General features: G+C 35.8%; 1 protein-coding gene across 10 annotated transcripts in view; it reads left to right on the forward strand.

The window, feature by feature from the left end:
* The window catches only part of CCSER2 (coiled-coil serine rich protein 2), a 77433-nt gene extending 55896 nt beyond the window's left edge, over nucleotides 1–21537 (forward strand). For 6 of the 10 annotated variants that reach the window (XM_072869849.1, XM_072869847.1, XM_072869846.1 and 3 more), the window contains one exon: nucleotides 16344–21537. In XM_072869849.1, coding sequence (XP_072725950.1) covers nucleotides 16344–17165 — 822 coding nt within the window. In that variant the 3' untranslated portion in view covers nucleotides 17166–21537. Of the gene's footprint in view, nucleotides 1–7838; nucleotides 7924–12523; nucleotides 12564–16343 lie in introns of all 10 variants that reach the window. The other 4 variants (XM_072869851.1, XM_072869855.1, XM_072869852.1 and 1 more) reach the window with 2 other exon arrangements.
* The last annotated feature ends 2799 nt before the right edge of the window (nucleotides 21538–24336 follow it).

A 24336-nucleotide genomic window follows, 5' to 3' on the forward strand; every position in this document is an offset into this window, starting at 1 on the left:
TGAATGATGAACAAGGCTTTTGTCAGTCATCAGCAAATAGTCTCTGGATCTTGAAGCTACTGTTCTAGCTAGAGAATCCTAAGAGATTTCTTTCAAAGAATAAAAATGGGTTAGATTTTTTGTTTCTTTGTTTTTACCCTGCCTTGAGTTGCTTGATGTAAGATTGTAGTAAAGATAAATCACCCCTCCTATCCTTCTAAAATTACTCTTTCAAATATGTAGTGCTAGGATAGAAATACCACCATACTGTATGTTCACCAGTTGCTAGCAAACAGCTTTATCCTGTTGAGACCATGCTTTCTAACCGTTTCCTGTCTGTTGAGAACCCCATGTAAAGAGATCATAACCTCAAGTAGCTTTTAGTTTGCTCCAACACTTCTGTTCCAGAAGGTGTGTGTAATGGCTTTGATGTTTATCCCATTTGTTTCTATTTTCCTGCCACTTTGTAGCTTTTGAGCTCTTGTATTGTTTCTGTTTCCCCAGTTTTAATTTCCTATGTGTGATGTTCATTTGATGTTTTTCTGCGTTCATATTATTACTAGGTTAGTGGCTATTGTTGTTTCCATGTTCCTTTTTCTATCATTTTCCACATAAATTCAGAAACAGATTAGTAACTATTGAAAGGTAGTTGCTAACTACAGAAGCTTTAGTTTGAGCAACCTGTGGTATTAATTGATAAGACAAAGATATTGGAGAAGATGGGGAATGTAAGTTGTCATCTCAGGTGAAAGTAGTCATTTAGCCCAACTATCTGTTTCAGTCAGGTTGAAGTATATTTCTTCTAAGTTATTCAGTACTTTTCTTCAAAAAGACACTTTTTTTTTGTCATGAGGAAATCCAAGTTAAGGGAGAATATAATTAAAAAAAAAAGAAAAAGGATCTCTTCTGCATTCATGGTTGGGTGTGTGTATGTGTGTGGATATATGTATATATATATGCATATGATACACATATGTGTGTAGGCATATGCTCATTAGATGCGCATTATGAACAGCTCAGTATTTTTATCCTTACATGTAAAATTTTTCATGAAAATTGATAAAGGAATTAGGAAAATTAATGAAGTAATTTTCACAAATTTACAAATTTTCACAATCACAAATTTTCAAAATATGCTGCTTCTCAGGAACTTTTATTTGTAAATGATAGCTGAAAAGTTTTGTGCAGAATGGTTTTTTGAATGTCTTCTCCTTTGCATATTTGTAAGTTATATGGAGGCTTTCTTTAAGCAAACAGAAATTGATATGAGCTCCTTAATGTGGGATTTCTTAAAGGGGGACGGTAGTCTTGCTGTTGTAGCCGAGTTCTGGTTCTAATGATCAGACCTCAACTTTATGGTTTAATAGTTCCTCTGATAACATGCATTTGTATGCTTCCTTGCATGGCTTAATAGAAGTATAAATGTAGAAAAAGCCTTGGCATGAAATCTTTGTTGATCTGGAACCCAATGACGTAAAATGTCACTTGCAATAGAAAGAGGAGACAATTGGCTCTCTTTTCTTGAGGCAGGAGTAGGATAAATGGAAATAGCAGGAGACACACAAATAAAATGTATTCTTACTAAAAAAAAGTCTTAAAGAAAATAATTGTTTTGCTTTATTAACATTCCTGTTCAGTTTAATATAATGGTCTTGAACTGAGAATGCAGGCTGGGAGAAATCAGATTTATTGGTCCTAAACATGGTATGAATCATGAAATGTAGTTAATGTTTATGAAATTATGAAGTTTTTATATAGACTACATTTTTTAAAAACCAAATTATAATTGAAATCTTGGCAATGAGTACAACTCCTTTGAGGCATATAAATTTTTTGCTTTTTTAAGCTTGTTAATAGTTATCAAAGCTGATGAATATTTAACTATTTCATTTTTTCCTCTAAGTGTTGACCTGTCAGTCACTTTAAATGGTGGTGAATATCAGGAAGTTACTTTAGTTAGATTATCATAACTTTAAAGATTATTCTGACAGTTTACAAATTCTAGCAGAACTGATACTAGGTGTTGATTCCTGAGGCATAAATAACAGTCTAGGGAACACACAGTAATGTACTGTTTCAAGAAATACTTTAAATGCTTCCAGAAATGTGCTTAACAAACATAGTTAATGTAGTGTTTCATAAGGAATAGATGCTAGAATAAACAAGGAAATAGTGGAAATCGACTATTAAAAGATTTCAGTTAGGAATTTAAGACCATATGAATTGCAGTGATTTATTGCAGTTCTACTGTCCCTTTGAAATAGCTAGTATTTCTGATCACTTCGTCGTTCTACAAGTAAATTGGCAAGTGAACATCATTAAACATATTCTTTTTAGAAAGTCATGTTCTTATCTGTTCTTTCTTTATTACCAGATATTTCTAGAAAATGGCCCATCCTCATGTGATTATAAACTTGTGTGGGGTTATTCTCTTTAGGGACCTCATAGTTTTTAAAAGTACTTTTGGGTTTTTTTCCTATTTAAGGTAAATATGTACATAAAGTTACATAGGTTCCATTTAGGTTAATCCTTGGAACTTAGTACTCCATGTATTAAAACCTAGTGGCTGAAAATAAATGTTTTGAAAATTTGGCATATTAAGAATTAACTTATTGCCTAGCCACTGTCTGCTACATGGTGTTTCTTGTACACAGTGTCCTGACAGTATGCTCAAAAATACCTTATGTAATTTCTGACTGTTTTTATAGGCAGTGATAACTTAGAAGGAAACATTATTTTTGGTTACCCATCCTCAGGATAAAGGCTTGTACAAGTATTCAGTGACAGGCTAGACCGTGACATTTCTAGAAGAATTTCTCATAGATCTCTTACACTGAATTCACTTCCAATTAATTTATGCCTATCACTTATCTATCATGGAAAACAAAACAAAACCAGGAAGAAGGCATTGGACATAAAATTACCTGAAGAAATTAATGTTGATGGACAAAGCTTGCAGAGGAGAAAAATGCGATCATCCATTGCCACAATTGTCTCGCAGGCTTTGCAGCATTGCTTCTGTAATACTAAATACTGACTTTTTTTTTAAGATTTTGAGGGTAAAGGGGTTGTATGTCAAGTTTATGTTGACAAATTATTTGGCTTCTCGAACTAGAAACATTGCTTGCAGATGCTGAGAAGTAAAAGACAAGCAAGCAAACTACAAAGCCTGAGTATGGATGAAGATATCTGTAAAGGATTCTGGCCCCTGAGGTCCAGTTCCTTAGCATAACACAACTCCTCCTAGTTCATGGGTGCTCTTCCATGCCCTGCAACAGCAGGCAGTGTACAGTAAAAGCTGATTTTTCTCCTTGGTCTTGGAATAGTACACAGTGATGAGAATAAGTTTTGCTTCCTAAACGTGTGTACAGATTCATTCTTGTCTCTGGTAAAATGACAACAAAAAATTCAGTTTGCCTGGGAGCATGCATATTCTTGGTCTTTGCGACATCTCTTCTCTGCTTCTGCACTGAGATATATTCTTTGCCTTCCATTTGAGTATTGTTCCAGTTTGTCATTCCAAAGCCTTTCATGTCAGTTCTTTTGATGAATCTTCATAACACTTTGGCTGTCTTCGTGTAGTGTTGTCTTTGAGTATCTCCTTCTACCTTAGCCATAAAGTTTCTATATGCTTTGACTCTGCAACTATGAATTTAAACTTCCAGATTTTGAAACCTAGTGATTATATTAGTGTTTATCTTCACATTCAGCCCAGGTTTCTCTTGTTGTCCAGTACTCTGCTGTTCACTTGCTGATCCGTTATAAAGTACATTCTTGGTGAGAAGTACCATGGCTGGACTAGATAGTGGTGGTGTGCATGTTTCTTGCTCTGTTACAGTAACAGTGCATAACATGCAGGCGCATGCACAGAAGAGAGGTCCTATAAACCTTTCACAGGAAACTCTTGTTGGTTTAGTGTAAACCAGCATGTAACACTGTTTTGTTTTTTGTTTTGTTTTTGACCTGAATACTTTCAAAAAGACTATTGCATGTCAGAACTGCTCATTCATAATCTCTTTCTGGGTGCTAGGCTAGCGAGAGGAGACTGCTGCAAAAACATCTTGTTTGCATTGATACTTGAAGTGTGTCATTCTAAGTTTGTTCATGATGTGGAGCTCTGAGTTTGTATGAGAGAACTGGAAATGCTAGGTGAGACGCAGCAAAAATCATCCTTTCTTGTAAGTGCTCAAAGGCTTCAGCTTCATGGATAAAAATTGATCTTTCCTGTATTTGTGTTTCTGCAGCAGAAAAGACTTTTTATGGCAGTTTTGGATATTGGTGTATCCTTGGGAAAAGAGATGGAATATTTTGCTGTTGGCCTAAAATTACTTTGTAGAAATAGCTTAGGAATATTTCTCTTGTCCTTTTCTGGCAGAAGCAATTGCTTTTGTTCATGTGATTGCTTATTCTAAGGTTGAGGTCTCTCCATAGCAATGGAAAACTCTGGCTGTAATAGCCTCATAGTAGCCTTTTTTAAAACAAACAAACAAAAAAAACCCAAAAAGGTTTTCCAGGGCAGTTAGGGTCAGAACTTCATAAAGCGTTTAGCAGCAATTGTACAATTCATCAGGATCTCTGAAGAACATTCATCATTTTGTTCTGGTTTGTAGGCTGCTTTATTTCAGCTGCTCTTATTTTTCCACTCCCGAGTCTCCTGTTTTGCCTGGTGTTTAAAATTCTGAATCACTTCTCTTTCGGGATGCTTTTGCTATTTCACAATTCCAGTATCTGGGAAATTAGAGGAATGGGATTTAAGTTTAGTGGCTGGATGCACATAACGGCTCAGGGGAGGAACTGTTCTGATTATTGTCTAACATTAAAGTGCAAGTGGAGAGACTTGCATCAGACTAGGCTTCAGAACCCAGAAGAATCCCATCACTTTTTTTTTAATAGAAGCTGAGGTAAGTCATGTTCTCATCTTTAATTTCTAGCATTGTTTGCTTATGAGTTTTATAGACTCTTTAATAATCAAGCATAAAATAAATTGTGATTCAAGTTTTGCTTCTTCCCTATATTTAGTGGGAAACGGCCACATTTTCTGTGGATTTTGAATATGTACCATAATCTGAGGAGATGTGCTTATTAGTGTGTGTTTCTTTTTTTCCTGTTCTTTGGCTTTTTCAGTAACCTCAGTGCATGTTTGACTAATAGAAGGGGATGGATGTGAGTTGTTGTTTAAAGGAGAAAGCTTTGTAAATTTGCTGGAGTTTTGTAAAATCCTATTAAAAGAAAAGTCATCTTTTCATAAGCCAGGCCTATTTGCAGATACTTATCTCTTCATGTACTATATCTATGGGATTGGTACAACCTTTATAATTTGTAAAATCAGTGTAATTCATAGTAACCCATCTCAATAAATTCTCAAGGCTGTATTTCCTGGTCCTTACTTGGTTCAACTGATGTTAATTTTAATTACTTATTTGATGTACAATTAAACAATGCTTGTTATGATATTTTATATATAAGAAATCAGACACTTATTTGACATTTGCCTGTGTGGAGCATTGTAAACTTTCAAGACTGCTGCCAGAGGAAGAGCTAGTTCTTCTGCTTCTCAGGTTATAGAATGTTCTCCAGCATTTGGGAGAAGGGGGCTGACCCATGCCTGGAGAGCAGTTCAGTTTGGCAGGCAAAACACTGAAGGAAGTTACTTGCACTTTCTTCATTTACTCCCCCAGTCAGAGTAATGATTAAATCCCATGAAGAATTATTGAGAAGACTGTACTCAGTGCTGTGCTTTGAAGTGCTAATATGGATGCTTAAAAATTACTGGAAAAAAATTACTGGAATGTATCAAGACATCTAAATATTTATTTGCTTTTACAATAGTATCATAACAGTTATGTAGCTCAGCTTGCTTGTATTTCATCTCTCTTTTTAGAGAGAGGAAGGGAGAGGATATAAAATTTTCACCTCCCTTCTTAATGCGTTAAAAATTTCAAAGTCTGGAAGAAGCCCATTGCCAACTCAAGTCTCTAACAAGATGATGTTATGCCTGATGATACTGTGCTTTTTACTATCTGGAGATTGTTACATTTAGGAAATGGAAATAATTTTTTGTTATTGTTGTTCTACCACCCTGACACAATTTAGGATGAAATGTGAACAAGCCTGAAAAATGAAGTGTTCTTTTGTGCAGCACTGTGAAAATCCAAAGCTTTTGTTAATGTCTTATCAATCACTGATTGATTAATCTTGTTCCCAGGAATATTTCTGTATTTAATATCTACTCAGCTGATGCAACATATTATATTGTCATATTGCTTGACTGAAGCTAGTACTGTTGTTTCATGCAGCAGTGTACAAATTGTGTTGATGTTAATGGCTACTGATGGAGGACTGTAAGAACGTGTTAGGTAATCAATATCTTCATCTAGCGATAATCAGATTAAAGAACTTCTTTCATTTTTTTCCTTGGATTTTGCTGCAATAATTGTTTTATCTCTGCTTCTGAAGAAGAATAAAGAAGTCTTGTCAGATTTTTTTCTTTATTTCCTGTTCCAGTTTAAAAATGTTCTGGCTAGCAAATTCTAAGACTTGACTAAATGCATGTGGTGTTAAGTTACATCTCAGCAGTACTGAAACTTGGAATAGTGGTGGATAAAATCTAACTAGATTAGGATAGCTGAAAGGTCGGGGAGGGGTTTAAAATTCTGCTAGGATAAATAAAACAGAATATTTCTTTATAGAAATAATTATAGAAATAATGTGATGCTTAACATTCTTTTAAAAGAAATGCTTTTAAAAGAAGCATGGAAATAAAATAATACTTTACTGTTTGTCCAGCCCTGGCAGTATGATCTGCAGCAGATATGCCAGCAGAGAAACTAGAGAGGAGGGGCAAACTGTGTTCCCGTTTTCTTTAATACAGATTTTCGTTCAGATACCTTATGCCTGCTGTTTGAAGGAGTAGCTACAACTGGTTGCTGTTGATATCTGCTGGTTACTGGTAGCCAGGAGGCAATAGCAGTCATTACTGTTAGCACTAATATTCCAGAACTTGTAAAAGCAGAAGTTTTCAGCTGCTAAATGGTGAAGGGGTTGTAAAGACTTAAGCCTGTCTTGCTGAAATAGGAAACCAAGATTATGTGATTTAAGAGGACAGTTCTAGCTCGGATAGATTTCTTGGAAAGATATGGGTGTGGAGAAAATGATAGACTGCATAAAATTACTTTCTTGTTTTGAGAATGCAGCAACCACAATGTGTCACTTCTTTGGTGATCTGAAACATCTGACAGGCAAACCCTGCATGGCATTGACATGCACAGTTCTCTAATCCTGTAATGGAAGGCTCAGGCTCCAAGAGCGAAGAGCAAGGAAAACAGTTGTATGTCACCTCTCCTCTTTCACATTTAATAATACTATCAAAATATGAGTGAAGTAGACTCTAAAGCACCAGGATTTGCTAGAAAATCTGTTTCTATGCATTAGAAATTTTTTGTTGTAAACTAAAGCTGACTGGTTTTCCAGTAGATTAGTATTAAGCAACTTACTGCTTGGTGAGGGATTTTAAAAACACTTTTGAAAGCTGTAAACCCCACAATTTTTAGCATGTATTTTTAACATGAAAACCACAGCTCTTATACTTTTCCCTTAAAAAACATCTTTAACAGAAATGTGTGCATACATATTGAATAAAAATGGAGGTATTTTGTAAGATTTCTGACCAGTTTACGGCATCATGATGTTGTTTTTCCTCTGGGCTTTAGTAGCATGTAGTGTTTGCTTTTATAAAGTAGAACAAATGGGAAATATAATGATACCTTTCTGGGGGAAAAAGAATGGTGTGGCTTTTTGGTGTCTTGTTTTTCCCTGTTCTCTTTTTTATTATACTTCTCCCCCTCTCTCTTTCTGCACAGGGTGGGTATTCTGCTCCCTCCTTCTCTCCCTGGCAGGGCTCATTCCAGGGCATCCCTCGGACTGTTCCACCGCACCGCAGACAGAGTGAGTCTGTACCTCTCACTCATCTCCCTCACCGTGTTCCAGTAGAAGCTTCCCCTTTGCACGCACTGTTCATCTCATAGTATCCTCCTTTCTCAGGCAGATTTACAGGCATACACAGTAGTCTGTGGCTAACCAAAATGCTTCCTTCAGCCAGTGTATGAGCAGCTACAACTTACAGCTTTGTAACAGTTATTAAACGCTGATTTACTTCAGCAGTTATTCAGGCAAACCTGAGTAGGCCCTTGTTTCCAGTCTTGTCTTAACATAAATCTTACTTGCTGCATTTTCCCTTTCTTTTTCATGGCTGTAATATACTATCCTGTTTGTGTATGTGTTCTGTTTGCTCATAAGTCTGCATGCATGCATATGTGGATGTATTTACATAAATATGTTGTGGATGTACATAAGAACATTGGTTGTTTTCATTGCCTCTCACGAGAAGTTTTCTTAACTTTTCAGAATGGCTTCCCTGAAACTAATTTTTTTTTTTTCCCTCTCGGTATTTGTTGTAAAGAGGCTTCTAATACATTGAAGTGGCTGTTGCAAAACTTGCATGATTTATTAACATTCCTTATGTGTTAGCTACATTGTGGGCTGATATAAGATGCATTTGTTCTCTTGGCTTGGATCTGCAAAACAAAAGACAATTGCTGATTTTAAAACTGTATGCTTACGTAGACATAGAGAAATGGTAAGTCTTATTTTGTGCTTTGGTATTGCATTGTAAACATAATTGTTCAAAGAAATATAACTAGTTCTTAAAGCTGAAGTTATATTTTTTAAAATGTACTGTAATTTGAGAATTACAGTGTGTTTGACTGCCTAGCAAAGCCCAAGAGTGTATTTGGACAAGAAATAAAGGACAGTAAAATTATGGAAATATAAGATTTCCAGGGCCAATGGAGATCTGAAACGTAAGCTGCACCTTGGAAAACTAAGCTTGCATATATTTCAGATTGCAATAATCCTAATTTATTTCAATTACAAGAAAAAAAAATCTTGTAAAGTATTTTGTAAATTGTGTTTCAAATACTCTCTTGATGTTTCTGTGACAATGTTCATTTAAACAACTCATCAGTAATGCACAGCCTGTTTCATAGGCTTTTCTCTATGCAGTGGAGGGATGTGCTTCATTTTCCTGTGGTGTTTGATCTGTGTCTGTGTAACGAACGTAGAACCCCTAAAGCTGATCATCACGTCTTCTGTTTCTGGGTAGAGGGCCAGCAGTACCACAGCCTGGCTGTTTTGGTGTCCTGTCAGCAGAGAGTCTGAGTTTAAAAAGATGAGTTTTAGACCTGAGGAGCATATAAATGTCATGTTTTTGGGGCTTACTGATCGGAGAGTCAGAATGGGAGGATGGTGTCTGCGCTGGCAGATGTGTGCCTCTGGTGTCACATCATTCCCATTGACTGCTTAACTGAAGAAGAAAACTTTGCTAATCTCTTACTGGTTGTCTGACCCCCCACCTCATTCCTCCACTAATGGCAGCAGCTTCTCATTGGGGGATCCCATAGCGAACTTCTGTTACTAAAGCAGGTTGGATTTTTTAATGTACCTCTTATACATTAAATTCTATTAATTACTAGTAAAGGAAATAAATTAGGTGAAAACTGGCCATTGACTAATTAACCTAAACTATAATTAACCTATTGCTTAGGAAAATAAATGTTTCCTATAACTGAGTGTTCCTAGTCTTTTTCTTTAAGCCTTAGGTTTGATCAAAAGATAAATACTGAGAATAAAAAACCAGTATAAATTAAGAGGTTTCTTGGACGTTTTTACTGACACTCTTGCAGAATCAATGATTTATCACTGTGTGAAGAGTCCCATAAAGTAGAACATTACTGGAATTATCACTAGCATCCTTCTTTCCCCACATTACCTCTTCCCTTGGTTCAGTGGTTTTAGGTCTGCTGGGTTTTGAGCTAGTACGGAATCCCAAATGTGGGCTTTCGAGGAAAGCGGTGAGCTGGGTATCACCACAAAGAGTAGGAAAACAGCCTGAAAGTCAGTATTCTTTTGCAATAATATAGAGAAGGTGATGGGAAGATGAAGTAGTCTCAGTTTTTGTTTGGCTGTGTTTTCTGTCTGGAGATCTTGGAATTCAAGCATTTCTTCTCTAACTTCTGGATCCCGAACCTAAAATCACCTGTGCCTGTGAATACTGTAGGTTTCTTCACTGTGTTGTTGATAGCTGATGGATACATAGATCACTTACAAGCACTGTGGATTATGAGAGTATAAATCTGTAAACTGTTCATATTTAGTTGTTTATGTACTGTAATGTCATTTTACTGCTGCTGTACAGGACAGGTAATATATCCCTGCTACATAATATTACAATACTATCATACGCTTACAGTTCTTCTGCACCAGTTACAATGTTGGCACCAGTTGGTTGGCACCAGCACCCGTTACAATGTTGGCATACCTACTGCTTAACTTGCCCCATGAACTTACCATATCACTGTGCTTTGTTAACATGCTTTAGAATTGGATGTATGTTTTGCACTTTTAATGAGAATTACTATTTAATACTTTAACATTTATTAACTTCATGTTGTTTCAACAGCCTTGGAAACAATTCAGCATTTTTTATTTCATAAACATTTTCATAATAGTACATTGATTTTTGTCATTTTATGAAATTGTATGTTTTACTCCTATAACTCCCATATGTGTCTTGAACTCAACTCTTACGTAATGGTCCTTTATTTTTGTCTTGGTTATAGGATATAATTTGATGACATAGCAAACTTTCTTCAATACAATTTAAAACTTTTGTATTTATATTTTGGAGCTTTAACAATGCAGCTCTAGAAACACAGTATTTAGAATACACATTGTCAATGAACCAGTTATGAACTCTTGTTGTAATGCAGCATATTATACCACTTTCTTTATGCCTGTGGCCCCGAGTGCTTCTCCACACAGAAAAGCAGGTGAAAACTGTTTTGTTACTCAAGCATTGCAGTTGTTCACATCTCTGCTTACTGTGCACTTTGTAGAAAATGTATTCAGACTTTTTGTATGTAAGCATTACACATAAAGGTAATATAGGCAATTCTAGCAGGTGACATAGTTTTTTATCACCAGCAATAAAGCTGCTGTATGCACATTGACTGTAAATCAGGTCCAGGCTTTGCTTTTTCATGCTTTTTTTTTTTTTTTTTAAATAAGGGTGCATTGCTTAACATTCTGAAATGTTTCCAAACCTTTATTGACTGATTCAGGTTCCTTGTAGGTTGTACAAAGTGTTGCTGTTAGCAGAACAAAGTTGTTTCAGAATATTATCTTGGAAGTTCTATGACTCATGTTAAGAGAGTGACAAATTATTAAAAATGTCCTGGAATCATTACATTACGGTCTTTATATGTATGTATTTTTGCTCTGAGAGATGAGTGTTCAGCTATATGAAGAAATGTCTTTTAAGAAACTCCATTCTCCCAAGTTGGGTAGTTGCAGATTGGGCTACAAGATAAATGTCTCTTGTACCTAACTAAGTATATATTTGCAAACAAAACTTAAGTTTACATATGGTCATATTTGTCTGTTTGCACATATATCTGTATTTATGGATGAAGTGCCTGCCTTGATGTAGTTATATATTGCTTTCAGTAGTTTTTCTTTGAGAAAGACAGTATTTTTCTTTAAGTTGGGGGGTTTATACAGAAAAAAAAAATCCTATGCCATATTACCAATTATTTTACTACCCCCATGCTGTAGTGAATGGTGGTTTAAAAAAAAAAAATTAGTGATTTTGTATAATTGTTTGAAGCCATACTCAGTACTGTGGAATCCTATTATACAATGTTGAAATATGGGTATAGCTAGCAAAAAGGGAGGAAAAAAAAAATCTAAAATGAAGGTATTGGCAAACGCTACGGATTTAAGGTGTGAAATCGTAGCCTTTCAGTGAGGCTGTGTCTTCAAATGATGGCCTGGGAAATGACAGCTTATCGTGTGCCAAGGCAGTGAGATAAGGGGTGTCAGAACTGATCAGAAAATTATGTAGCAGGGTTTGTGTCCTGTCCCCCGTCCCCCCCCAAAAAAAAAAAAAAAGAAAAAAAAGAAACCATAGTAGTTTAGAGTCTCTTCATGCTTGTGAGCGAGTTGGTAGGAAGATGGGCTATTAAACAGTATGGGCAACGTGGTCAAAATATGTAATACAGTGTATCTACTGACATTGTTGTTCATTGTTAGATATCTAACAAATATGTGCATGGATGCAAATATTTTTGATGTATACAGTTGTAATCCTATATACAGTTGTAATCCTACACACAAATTCTAGTTATAGCTCTAAACAGTATTTAAAGTTAAGAGATTAACTGTGTTAAAAGATTTCAAGTTATAAGAGCAAAGGTATTCTGTGCAGGTCTTGCTATAAATATTATTTGCACTGCATTACTTAAACACTATTGCTAACTTTGTTTCTGGAAGTTGGATTAAAAACCAATGGGGGACATGGTAATTGCAATTTAAATGGTGAAAAGATGCACTTCTGTCATGGCAATTGCTCATTGTTTTGTCTTGGTCCTCTGACATCATTGTCCTTGTCTTTTTCTTGTCTCTGCTTTCCCATTATGCCATTGGCAAGGAGTTGAGAAGTTAGTCCATTACTTCTGTGATAAAGCGTGGTACAGTACAACTTCAGATTTCTTCCCATCTCCTCCTCACGCATTTTCACTGTTGCTTTTTTGCCTTATGCATGATGCATGTCTATCGGAGATGTGCATGCAGTTCTCAGATTTCTCATTGCTTCACTTCCCTCGTTCCTCAAAATACTGCAGGGAGAAAATGCCTTTATTTCATTCTACAGAGGTATTATATAGGGAATCAAGATGGGAATTGAGGTTAGAAATACAGAATAACCAAAACAAAACTGAAGAGAATTTTAAAATAGTGATATTGCAATAAATATTAGTGTCATGACCACATTGATTTAACTTCTTTATCAGTATAACATACTTGTCTCAGTTTTCCACACAAAGCTAATACAACCTCAGTGGTTCAGTAACTGTGTAGTAATGGTAATCCTCTTTGTGGGTATGTTGTCATTTTTCTCTGGATGATCTAACAGCCAGTTTTACTTGAGAGAAATAAGAGAAAAATCTCTTTAAGTTAATGTGGTAGAGACTGTAATTTAGTGATTTTGATTGGTGCATCAATACATGCAAGTCTTTGAAGCTCTTGCTGGTACAGAAAAGGCTTGTTTCTTTGTTGTGCAAAAAGGAGCATGTGCACAAAGCGTTTTGTCTAATGTACTTTCAATTTGGGGAGAACTAATTTTCTTCAGTTACATTGTACTTGAAATGTTTTAGAGTCCAACTTTACATTTTAGGAACATCCCAAAGGAAGGCAGGTGTTTGTCCACCTGAATATTTTCTTTATGGGACAAAAATAGAAGTCTGGTTAGCATGACAGTCTACACCAAGTCATGATCTGTCCCACCCTGAAATATTACCAAAAGTGCACTCAAAGCAATGCAGATGACAAACTTTATTTTTTTTAAGACTTCCATGACATAAAATACTATGCCTAGGAAGTGGAATGCTTCTTCATCTTTCTATTCCCTCTCCTTCTTGTGATGGAATTCACCAAGTACTAGCCCTTCTGCTGGCTGGGTTTTTGAACAATAACATGGTCATAATTGGTTAAGACTTCCCTAATAAAAGGAAAACTTGTGTATAAAGCAAAGATGTAAGCTGTAGATGAAAATAATGCAGTTTTCAGTGTTAGATACCTTGTGAACTGTTACTTGCATATTTTGGAAGTGGTGTTTTTCTGCTTTCAGTGTCATCTTGAATGTTAATGCATGTAGCAATTTGAAGAGACTAAAATCTGTAATCATGATAATTGGAGAGACTTTGACTAAGTAGAAATACAAAATTAGAAAACAGTACAGTATTTAAAACAACTCAGCAAAGATGATACGATAGCTTTAGCGTCCTCATAATTCTGAGCATGTTGTTGTTTTCTACCTTTGAATTGCTAACTTTCTGGATATTAAGCTGCTTAGACTGTTTCAGGTTATGAAGGATAGTGAGGAAAATATGTATTTGGTTATTTTTATATTTAAAAATGCAAAATTGTCTAAATGGAAAAGCTCAAATAATACCTAGTTTTTGTCAAAAGAACTCGAAATAGCATTATTGAAAGTTTGATTCTTTGCTGTATTTCAAATGGTTTTGTGTTTAACTCAACTTTCCATACAAATTTAGTTTCTTCTGTAACTTAAAAATTTTTCGTTTTGCTGATTTAGTATAACTAGGATTATTTGACATAAAGTTAGGATTTGTAATGCCCAGATTAGATATTTATCTGCATTTAGACTGGCATTTAGAAACCCTTTCTAGGTGAGGGGAAAAAGCTTTCTGACAATTATTTTTACATATTAGGATGTGACACAATACTGTTTGCTATAAACGTACTAATTTTTGACTTCAAGTAGGATTAGAAAATTTGAATTATTTGTTGAAGTATTTGTATGGGAATCAAGTATATAGTGCTTTGGTTTCTGCACTTATTTTTAGCAGTTTTGTTTTTGCAGGTGAGGTCTCAAATCAATAAATCATTTTGGCTAACATCTGTCTGTCAGCTCCTAAGCTGGAAGGCTAATGACTTCTGTAACCCATTACATAAACACTGAAAAATGACAAAAGTGTCTGGAGGATTCATTTTTTTTTTAGCTGTAATTCTCTTAATGTATTGAATTGTTAATTGTGTTTAGTACTTCCTTCCTGTAGGATTGCTTGATTAAGAAGGATTCACAAAGTTAAGCTAGTTTTGGTCACGTAAGGAATAATGTTTTGATACTCATTTGACACCATTTCAAAGGCTTTTTTTTTTATTCTCCTCCTCCCTCTTTCCAAAACAATTGTATTTAGGCTGCTCAACATATTTGCACTTACCTGTCTATCACTGGTCCAGCTTAGATGTTGCCTTTGCTTATAGGTAGAACCAGTATATTCTAAAGGGAAAAACTGCTAGTAAATCAAAATTAGGTTGAGAAACCTTGATATTTCTCTCATTACCATTTTTTTCTTGATGAGGAATTTTGAGGATTCAGTTTTCAGTAGTAATCCTGTCAGGGAAAAGCTTAAAGAATCGCGAGACGTGCTGTTGTCCTAGAAATGTAACAGGACTTTGGCATGCACAACTATCATTACATTCTTCCTGCTGATTCTAAGAAGAGCTAAAAAGGCCAGAAAATAATTGGCTTTTTCATTTAGAATTTGTGAATAATTTGAGAGTGACTGAAGTGACATTTTTAGTCAGATCTCTTAAGAAAGAAGTAATGTTTGTCTTTAATGACTATATTTCACTAGTAAACAAATACTATAAGCCTGTTTACTATATACATTCAATCTATCAATTGGTAAGAATTCAATTGGTTTAGGGTTAAGACTAGCTTGTAGTAGTTCAGTTCCCCTCCTTTATAAAGAAAATGAGAAAATCATCCAAACTTGAAACTTGCTAAAACTGTAGTTTAAGTTTAATAGGTTTTGGGTTTTGCCATGAATTGCAGAATTTTTAATAATTCTTCCAAGATCTGTATACAAGTTGCAGGTCTGGGATGTGTTTGTGAAGCTAGTGCACACATTAATCTTTAAAGTCTTTTTACAGGGAAGAGCAAAGAGAAAATAGAAATGACCCAGAAGAGGTACCGGCAATTCTCTTGTGTGATACAATCTGATCAGACATGTATCTTCTGATAAAATGTAAAATCTCGGTTATCGATGTAGTAGTATATGATCCCTAGCTTCACATGTACTCTGTTGTACTGCTTTGTTGCAGATGGTTTCTTTATCAGCCCATTTGAAATCCATTCAAGATAAAACCGTTACCTAAGTCTAGTCAGTAGCCTAATTACAACATACCTGTATCAAATTTTCTGACCTCAGTGATGCAAGGGAAATGCACTGTAAATTCATGTGGTCCATTAAACTCCTTTCCTGCCTGTACAGTATAGAACATTGATAAAAGGTTTGGGATAGTTAACGAGTATGCAGTGAATAGAAATTAAAAGATGGATACAGTCTGATAGCTGTTGCATTTGTTTATTAAGCACTTGAATCAGAATTGATCAGTACTCGTGTGCCATGCTTACGCTGTCCTGCAGATTTAGGTGAAACCATCAACCATGCCTTTTTTATGTTTCTTTTTTAAGCTAATCAGTTTCCTTTTTGTCTTTATGTTGTTGTGTATTTCAGTGCTAGTATAATTTTTTCCATTTAAGTTACAAGTCATTCGTACACATCCCATGAACCATCCTGTTTTGCCAAAGTCAAAGTTTTGATTTAAGAAAACCAGATGTACAGCCCTTATCAAGCATCCGGTCAGCGCACGTTGGATTTGGAATGTTATCTGGTGTTTTCTTTGCCTAATATATTATTGTATTCTTTTCTCTTTAACAGCCTCAAGTACTACAGCCTTCCAGCAGCCTTCCCAGTTCCACAGACCTCGCCCAGGGAAAACTAATAAAAATGCCACATATCGAGGCCCACAGTGAATATGCTAAACATGGTCTGCATGAAAATAGCAATCATCAGAATCAAAATGCTGCAAATGTCTCTCTTACAAATAGCCTGAATGATGTAAACACTTTAATGAGCATACAGTTAAACATAAGAGATGAGAATGAATCATATTTGGAAAATTTGAAAAATAAAAATACTGAAGACCCTGGAGAGGTGGCTAGTAATAAAGAAGGTACATTACCATCTCGTTCCTGTTTTCAGACCTCTACACGAGCTGATGCTAGAGAGATGCAGACTGAATTAGCTGTGAAAGGTCAACCCTCATTCACAAACCAGGCTTCTCGGCCAAAGACTTTAAGAATTGCAAAGCCCCCAAATGCTTTAGTGCCTCCTACAATGGCCGTTCTTGCAGGATCTGCAAATCATTCCGCTGCTTCCAAGGAACCTGAGCTTCTACCATCAAGTACTTTGACTCGGCTACAGCCAACATCTGGTCAGGATAACCTAAAGGGTAAACAGAGTCAGAAAGTGTCTAAACTTCGCCCACCAACCATGTCCTTTGTTAAATCTAAGCAAATGAGCAGTCAGAAATCCACACCAGTATCTGCAGAGCCTCAAAAGACCTGTTTGAAGACTAACATCCCAAAGCCACCGGTACAGAGAAAAGAAAATGTGCAAACACAGAATACCGGTTTGCATGCCGGGGATAGTCTGTCCTCTATTCGGCATTCCCGCCTCCCTAAACCAAAGACACATTGAGAACATACCTGCATCTCATTGAATGATGCCATATGTTAAAATACTTCCTATGTATTGACTGCCTTTGAGGCTGCTTTATCTACAGCCTGCAAATCCTGAGTGAATATTAAAAATAGCATCTTTCTTTAGTGTTTGCATACTCCATCCTGTTATGTTCTGAGGCTCAGGTTATGAGCTGTGCAGCTTCTCTTGAGAGTGTTTTATTATATCGTAGGTCTGTACTGAAGATTGTATTGCCCAGTGATCTTAGTAATTAAGCAAATACTGAAGTCTGTGGTGACCATGAATACCAGAATGCTGCACTATGTATTTCAGGATGGCAGAAATAATTTCTTACCTCTGTTGATTTGAGTTATTAGACAATTAAATTACTATTCAGTTTAACTTCTTGGTTCTGAGTACTCATTAGGTTAGAGTGGTGGAAAATTAGACTTACTAGCAGATATTTTATTGGCCATAATTCTGACTCTGTATTCCAGAGGCCTATGCAAAAATCCTTGTATTTATCTCAAGACTGACATATTTAATGTTATTTAATCTGATGCGTTGGGTGGGTTGTGTTGTTTTGTTTTGCTGTAATCTGAAGTTGATCTGTTCTTTATTTATCCCATTCTCACTGTTCACAGACAATAAGCAGATTTCACAGGGTGAAATGAATCTTCTCTCTTAAACGTCATCATTTGTTAAAAGATTGTGGTATGTTTTTATTGTGTTGAATAGACACATTACTGGGTAGATTCTTGAAACGCAGTGCTAAGGATACTTGTGCAAAACCTTCCAATACAGGCTCTTATGAATTGGTAAGTAGGGAGCCTCTGGGAATAAGGAGTCCATAACACCTACGTTGAGGTTGCACAACATGCATTTTAATTAATATTTTTAAACTTTTATTGTACTACTTGTATTTATTGATTTCTGTTTATATCGAAAGACTCTAAAGTACCTGACTTGAAATTTTGCACAAACTCTGCCATATATGTAAGGATTTGAAACTATTTTACAGAATAAAACTTGTATTAAAAACCAACTATTTAAAAAAAAATAACCCCACTTATTTGCTTTGAGCAATCCTATTATGTCCTAATCTAGAGCTGGTACTCTTAAGAGTTTTTCAGAGATGTGTATTTTGGTTTTGGGTTTTTTGTAAATTTTCTTTTGTAACTTCTAAAGTGCATAACTGGGAAGGAGCTTTTTGGGGAAATAAAGAAAAAAACATTTTTCTGCTCTCTAGGAGAAGTACTTTTTCTGAAATTGGTCTGGAAATGTATGCCCATCATGGTGCAACTATGGGACCATGACACATGTGCTGTGAGTTAAATATATGCATATTCAGTGAAGCTTTCCAGAAGCTTAATGTTATGTTCCATCTCCAATTCTTCCCTTCTTTGCCATCAGTCTCTCTTGGATGTTACCAACTTTTTTTTCCTGTTCTTGAATTGGTTTTAAAATCAGCAGCAGAAGGCTGTTACAATAAATTCATTCAAAATCTGTTCCTGAACAGCATATAATGTCAGTAAAATGAAACATAGTAATAGTTTGTTCTAGGCTTTGGCTGTAGGACATTGACATCTTACAGTATTTTCTTTGAGGGAATGAAAGTGAATAGGTGTAGACATTTCATAAATAAGTTCAATAATCAACTTCTGTAATATAAACCATGTAACTAGGGGTATCCTGATGGATACCTTAGTTGGATGGGAGAAGAAAAAATATAATCATCTCACCTGAATTTCTCAGTACATAATTAATATCCAATAAAGTTTTTGGATTTGTCACCCTGTAAATTCTTTTAAGTGACAATGAAGTGGACAAATGAAAAGCTTGGGGGGAAAATGGGTAGAGAGGAGGTTCTATTTCAGAACTGCTTATATCAATTTGAAATAAGAGACCTGCAGGACTTCCTGTTAACTGGGGCAAAGACAATGTAAGCAAGAAGTAACAAGGGTAACATTAATTGTTACAGTTGATATAGGATCAAAATAACTACAATTTGAGATTGCTGTAACAATTATTCTCCAGGAAGAATTCTTTCTTTCCTTGAAAAGCATTGAATTAGATGGCCATCAGTGTAAGCATTTACTTTTGATAAGAAAAGAAAACTGACTTTTTATATTCCCCAAAACTAGCTCCGGGCAGCTAACTGTGTTTCTCAGGAGTTTAAAAACTGCTGAGGGAATGATCAGATTTCTGGTTCGTTTTCTGGTCCATATAGATTTCTATGGAAGGTGGGTTTTTTAAGTTTACTTTCCTTGAAGAGAAGCTGATTTTGGTTTTAGTTGTATATGATTTTGTGTAAAAAGATGGTTTTTCACTTAATGCTATTGACATAGATATTTCACCATGAGTTCTTTTGCTACTTATTCTGGAGGTATCACCAGCCTGATTTAGTGATGTTAAATTTTTTATGTTTACATTTCAAAGTATAGATATCTATCTGTCTGCACCTTTACTGAAAATTAAGGAAGGAAGCAAAGAGATGATCAGGGTTTTAATAAAAAAAGAAGCTAGTTATTAACTTTTTTTTTCCCCAGAAGAACAAAAATGTATTTATTCTGTGGGGGTTTTTTTCTGTGTTGAAGGAGCATAAGTAGATTATATTCTTTGTTATAGCGTTTCCCCATTTTGTTCTGACAGATTAGTGAGACATTGAGCTGGAGACAGCAGGATTTGATCACGGATGAGACAGATGCTAGCCTGAATTGTATTTGTATTCAGCTGCTAACCTCGCATCCCTCTAAAGACAACTACATATTTTGGCTCTTCAGACTTTGCCAGGGAAGGCTCTGTTGCATGTGTAGTAAGTCCAGAGTACGAGCAAAGCCTGTCAGTAGATGGGCAACTGGAAGAGAAGTAGTGAAGTGAAGTTTGAAGCTTCACTTCGGTGAAGGACAGGGGTTGGGGGGAGATGGATAAGAGGGCGCTGTGTAGAGCTTGTCAAATGGGATTAAGTATTTTCAGGTAATGTATCTACCTTAGAGAAGGTGCAGTTATATCATCAGTACTGGTGCAGATTATCCTAAATATGTAAATTAAAGGATTTGATATCTTCAGGGTTTTTTTAGGTTTCTAAAACTGGTTTATTGCCATTTTTTTGTTTTTGATTTCTCATTCTTTTGTGCAATATTCACAAAAGTATTAAACTACTGTTCAGTATTTGTGTACAGAGGCAATTACGCATTTTAACAAGTGAATAAACACAAAAGAAAAAAACAGAATTGCACTTTAAATGAGCTTTATTGCTTGGAGTTGTGCCTAAAATAATCTAGATGCCTCCTGCTGTGTGTGGCTTTTGTTTGAAACTAATTTCCCTGCTAGTGTTGCTGTTTCCAAGGTATCTTCACATCACTTTCACAGAATCGATACGCACTCTAGCATGTTTAAAAATATTCATATAGTGTACTGAGTTTTTGTTGTGCAATGTCTTTAATTTAACTGTGGAATTTTAACACTGATGATGCAACCAGATTACCTTCCCCTTCCCCGAAGCTAGCACTTCCTACTGCCAGTCAAGGCCAATGGCAAAACTTCCCTAGGACTAGCATAGCCCTTAAAGAATAATGTTCCCAGCTTATGTTTTTGTTTGAGAAAAGTGCAATATTATCTCTTAGACTTTCTTGAAATAATCACAAAGGCCCTGAAAATCCAAAATGGCCCTGAATTTTTCATATAGTTCCAAAAAAAAGTGGGTTCCTCAACTTAAATCTCATAGCAGTGAGGCTAGACATAGCAACTAGACTGCATCATAGGTCAGTAAAATTAATTTCATCCTTGATCTAAATGCTGATTTGTTGTAATGATGCTAGAAAACTGAACACCATTTGCGTGATTTACTTTGTTTGCATGTCACAACCATATGCACATTCTAAAGTGTCATACTCGGATAGGTTGCATGTTGGGGGGAAAGTATTTCTGTTTTTGCACAGCACATAATCCTCTTAATATGGACATTTTTCTTGCCATACAAATGGAAGTCCATTCTTGAATTGGGCTTCCATAGCTATTCCTTATCTCGTCATAGTGGCTTTTTCTGAGCAGAGTGGATTTAATACATGATCCTGGTGGTAGGTCTCAGTATAGTTAGCTTACAACTGTGCTATCAAAGAAATCCAGTCACTGTTGTGGTAAAGCTGCTCACTGCCTACTTAATTGTAAAAGCACCACAATAAAAATGATATAATTCCAGTGTCAGTGAAATCTTAAATTCAATACTAGCTAAAACAAGAGGTACCCTTACTATCTGCTTTGTTTTTATTTTTTAACCCAGGCCAGAGTAAATACTGTATATTGGAATTTGCTTGTAAAGTTGATTTAAAAACCTGTATGTAAAAATTCTTTCCTCAATGTTGCTCTAGTGAATAAAAATAAAAGTCATAATTCTAATAAGTATCTCTTTCTCCTGACTGTTCCCTTCGTTGTCATTGACTCTGCAGAATTACAGTACTGTAGACAGGAAATTTTGGGGAAGGGGGAGATTATGCTTATGGTGTTTTCTCATGGAATTGTCTTTCTCCAACAGGCTTGCAAGGGTTTAGCATGAGATGTTTTTTTATTAAAGAAAAAAGAGAAGGAGGAAAAAAAAAGACACATAGAAAAGCTAAACATTTTAATGTATTGTTTCCAGATGAACAAGGACTGATGTGGCTAGTTTTTAAAGGTATGTTATTTGACCTCTAATGCATAGTTGAGGAGAGAAGAGTATTTCATAGTTTTCTTATGTAATTAACTAGTTAAAATTATTATCATAAGAGATTACTCTGAGGAAGTTATTTCTCCACAGGAGTCCAAATCAAAACAATGTATGCATACATGTAAACATTCATAAAAAGCTTCTAATTGTATATCACTATTCTGCCCATGGTTTAAATGGTTTATTATTCTTGAGAGAAAAGGAAATCTGCTCCACTAATTTCATCTGACCTGTTTCAGTAGATGGAAGTTCAAGTTTGAAATTTTCCATCAAAATTTGGGGATTAGTAAAGGGAGAACCCTGTGGTTTGAAGTAAGAACACTTAAAAAATGCTGCAGACAGACACTTGTAATCCTTAACCTAAGGCTTTATTTTGATCTTTGAAGACTTTCACAGGTTTTGGGGGTGGGGGGAACTCCTGCGTAGGGTTTCGAAGTGCAAACACAGGTGTTAGGTACCTTCCTCAACTGAGGCCCAAAAAGGTACTTAATTATACATTGTGGGTCCTCCTGCCTCATAGTTCTGCTGGATAGGTGCGCTCTTCATTACTTGATGGACAAGACTGTGTTAGTCATGTCTAATCCTGTTGGTGTGATCATCGGATGTTAAACAGCTGGTGTAATGACTATGTAAATAGTGTTCCTAAAAGCTGTAATTTACAGCTTCCCTGTCTTCTCTGCCATCTCCCACCCAGAGGCAAAGCCCTTGTGGCAGTGATGAGCAATGTTCTGCTGACTGGACTGACAGCAATGGTCTCCTGACACTGGAAGAGATCTGCTTTACTGTCATTGGGCAGAATATCACATGTGAGGAGAAAGTGTTAGATGATGAGAAATTTCTGACATTTCCCTTCTTTGTAACCCAGAATCAACACCCTTAGCACCTTTCCTTATACAGGAATGGGGTTTTTTGTGAGCACCACTGGATGCAGCCGAACTAGTTAGACCAGTTAATACTGAAGCATGCATAATATCAACCAAATTCAAGTGGCTGCTGCTTTCCCTAGGTTATGAATATTAGCTGCTGTTTCAAAGGAGAATTGGCTTTTAGCAGAGGACCTTGAACATAAATGCCACAGCTCTAAAAATTAGTTATTCGAGTATTTAATGCTAATCAGTCAGTCTGAAAGGTAAGGGGGATTTTCTGTTAGGAGTTCTAGTTGTTTTCTGTGAAACCACAGGCAGTAAGGGTCCTCAGGTCTAGTACAATACATGGGGTAGTTCTGCATGCTTGCTCTAAGTCCTCACTGAATATAGTGGGAGTCTTAGTATGAAGCTAAAGGCAGAAGTAATTGCCTTACATAAGAGACCAGAAACTCTGTTTTAAGAATGATTTTGAATTTGGTTATTCCAAAGCAGAGCAAAATCTGAAAACTTCAAAGCTGTTTAAATAAAATGCTTCCCTCCATGACAGCCTCTGAAAATCACTTCAATTGTTGAAAGCATTTCATGACAGAGGTTGGCTTTTAAAGCCTATTACAATGCAAGCCTCTGAAATACCCCAAACAGGCAGGCATTTAAAAACTGTTGTGGAGATGGGACACTCCAACAGTTACTTTTACTTGCTTTTTCCTTTTTTCAGAAAAAAAACATAGAAATGCAGCAGTTTGGGAGAAACATTTAGATTTCAATGGAGCTTCACATTCTGACAGAATGGAGTTCTCTTAATACCTCTTCAATCAAAACTATTTTTTAGATTTTTATTCTGAAGAGACCTGATACGTCATTATTTTGGGTGCTACAGTTAGAGAGGCACCCTTGAAAATCAGCAAATTTCCCTAATTTCCTTATGATCATCAGTATAGAATAATAGCTTTTGTGCACAAACAGTAGTAAGCCTAGCGATGGTCAATACTACTAATTTAGCTGTATCAGAAGTGTATGCATATAAAACCTATGAGCATTTAAAGACTTGTATCACTTAGTCTGATAATTTCAGTGCTTAGTAATATAAAAGTCCAGTGATTCCTACAATTCTTTACTCCATTTTAATTGCTACTCTGTTTGACAAACCGTACTAATTATTCCATGCTACCTTTAATCTCTGTGCCTTAGTTTCCTCATATATCAAATTAGAATAATACCAGTGTTGGCAAAGTCAAGACTTGCAAGATTCTATGCTGATAGCATGATAAAAATTCTCTGAGGAAATGAATCCTTCCTTATTTTCTTGAACATTATATTAATCTCCCTGCATTTGCTTGGTTAGAAGTCTTCAGAAGCCCAAGCTATATACAAACCTCAGTTTTAAAATAAAATTAAAGAAAATTCTTAAAGTAGTGTTTGCATGCAAGGCTTGTAATGCTTGCAAGGCAAGTTTTGTAGACCTTATTGGAACTATTTTTTCACTACCAGATCCAGCGAATTTCCATTTTATTAGGTTTTCTCAGCAGTTATTTGCAGGAATTTCTTAAGCGTAAATGAGAGGGAATAGTTTGTGAGTTACATGCAGCATAGTGGACAAGTTCTCTGAAGCCCTAAGAAA

Source organism: Ciconia boyciana, chromosome 8, assembly GCF_034638445.1.
Source record: "Ciconia boyciana chromosome 8, ASM3463844v1, whole genome shotgun sequence".
Classification (NCBI taxonomy): domain Eukaryota; kingdom Metazoa; phylum Chordata; class Aves; order Ciconiiformes; family Ciconiidae; genus Ciconia; species Ciconia boyciana.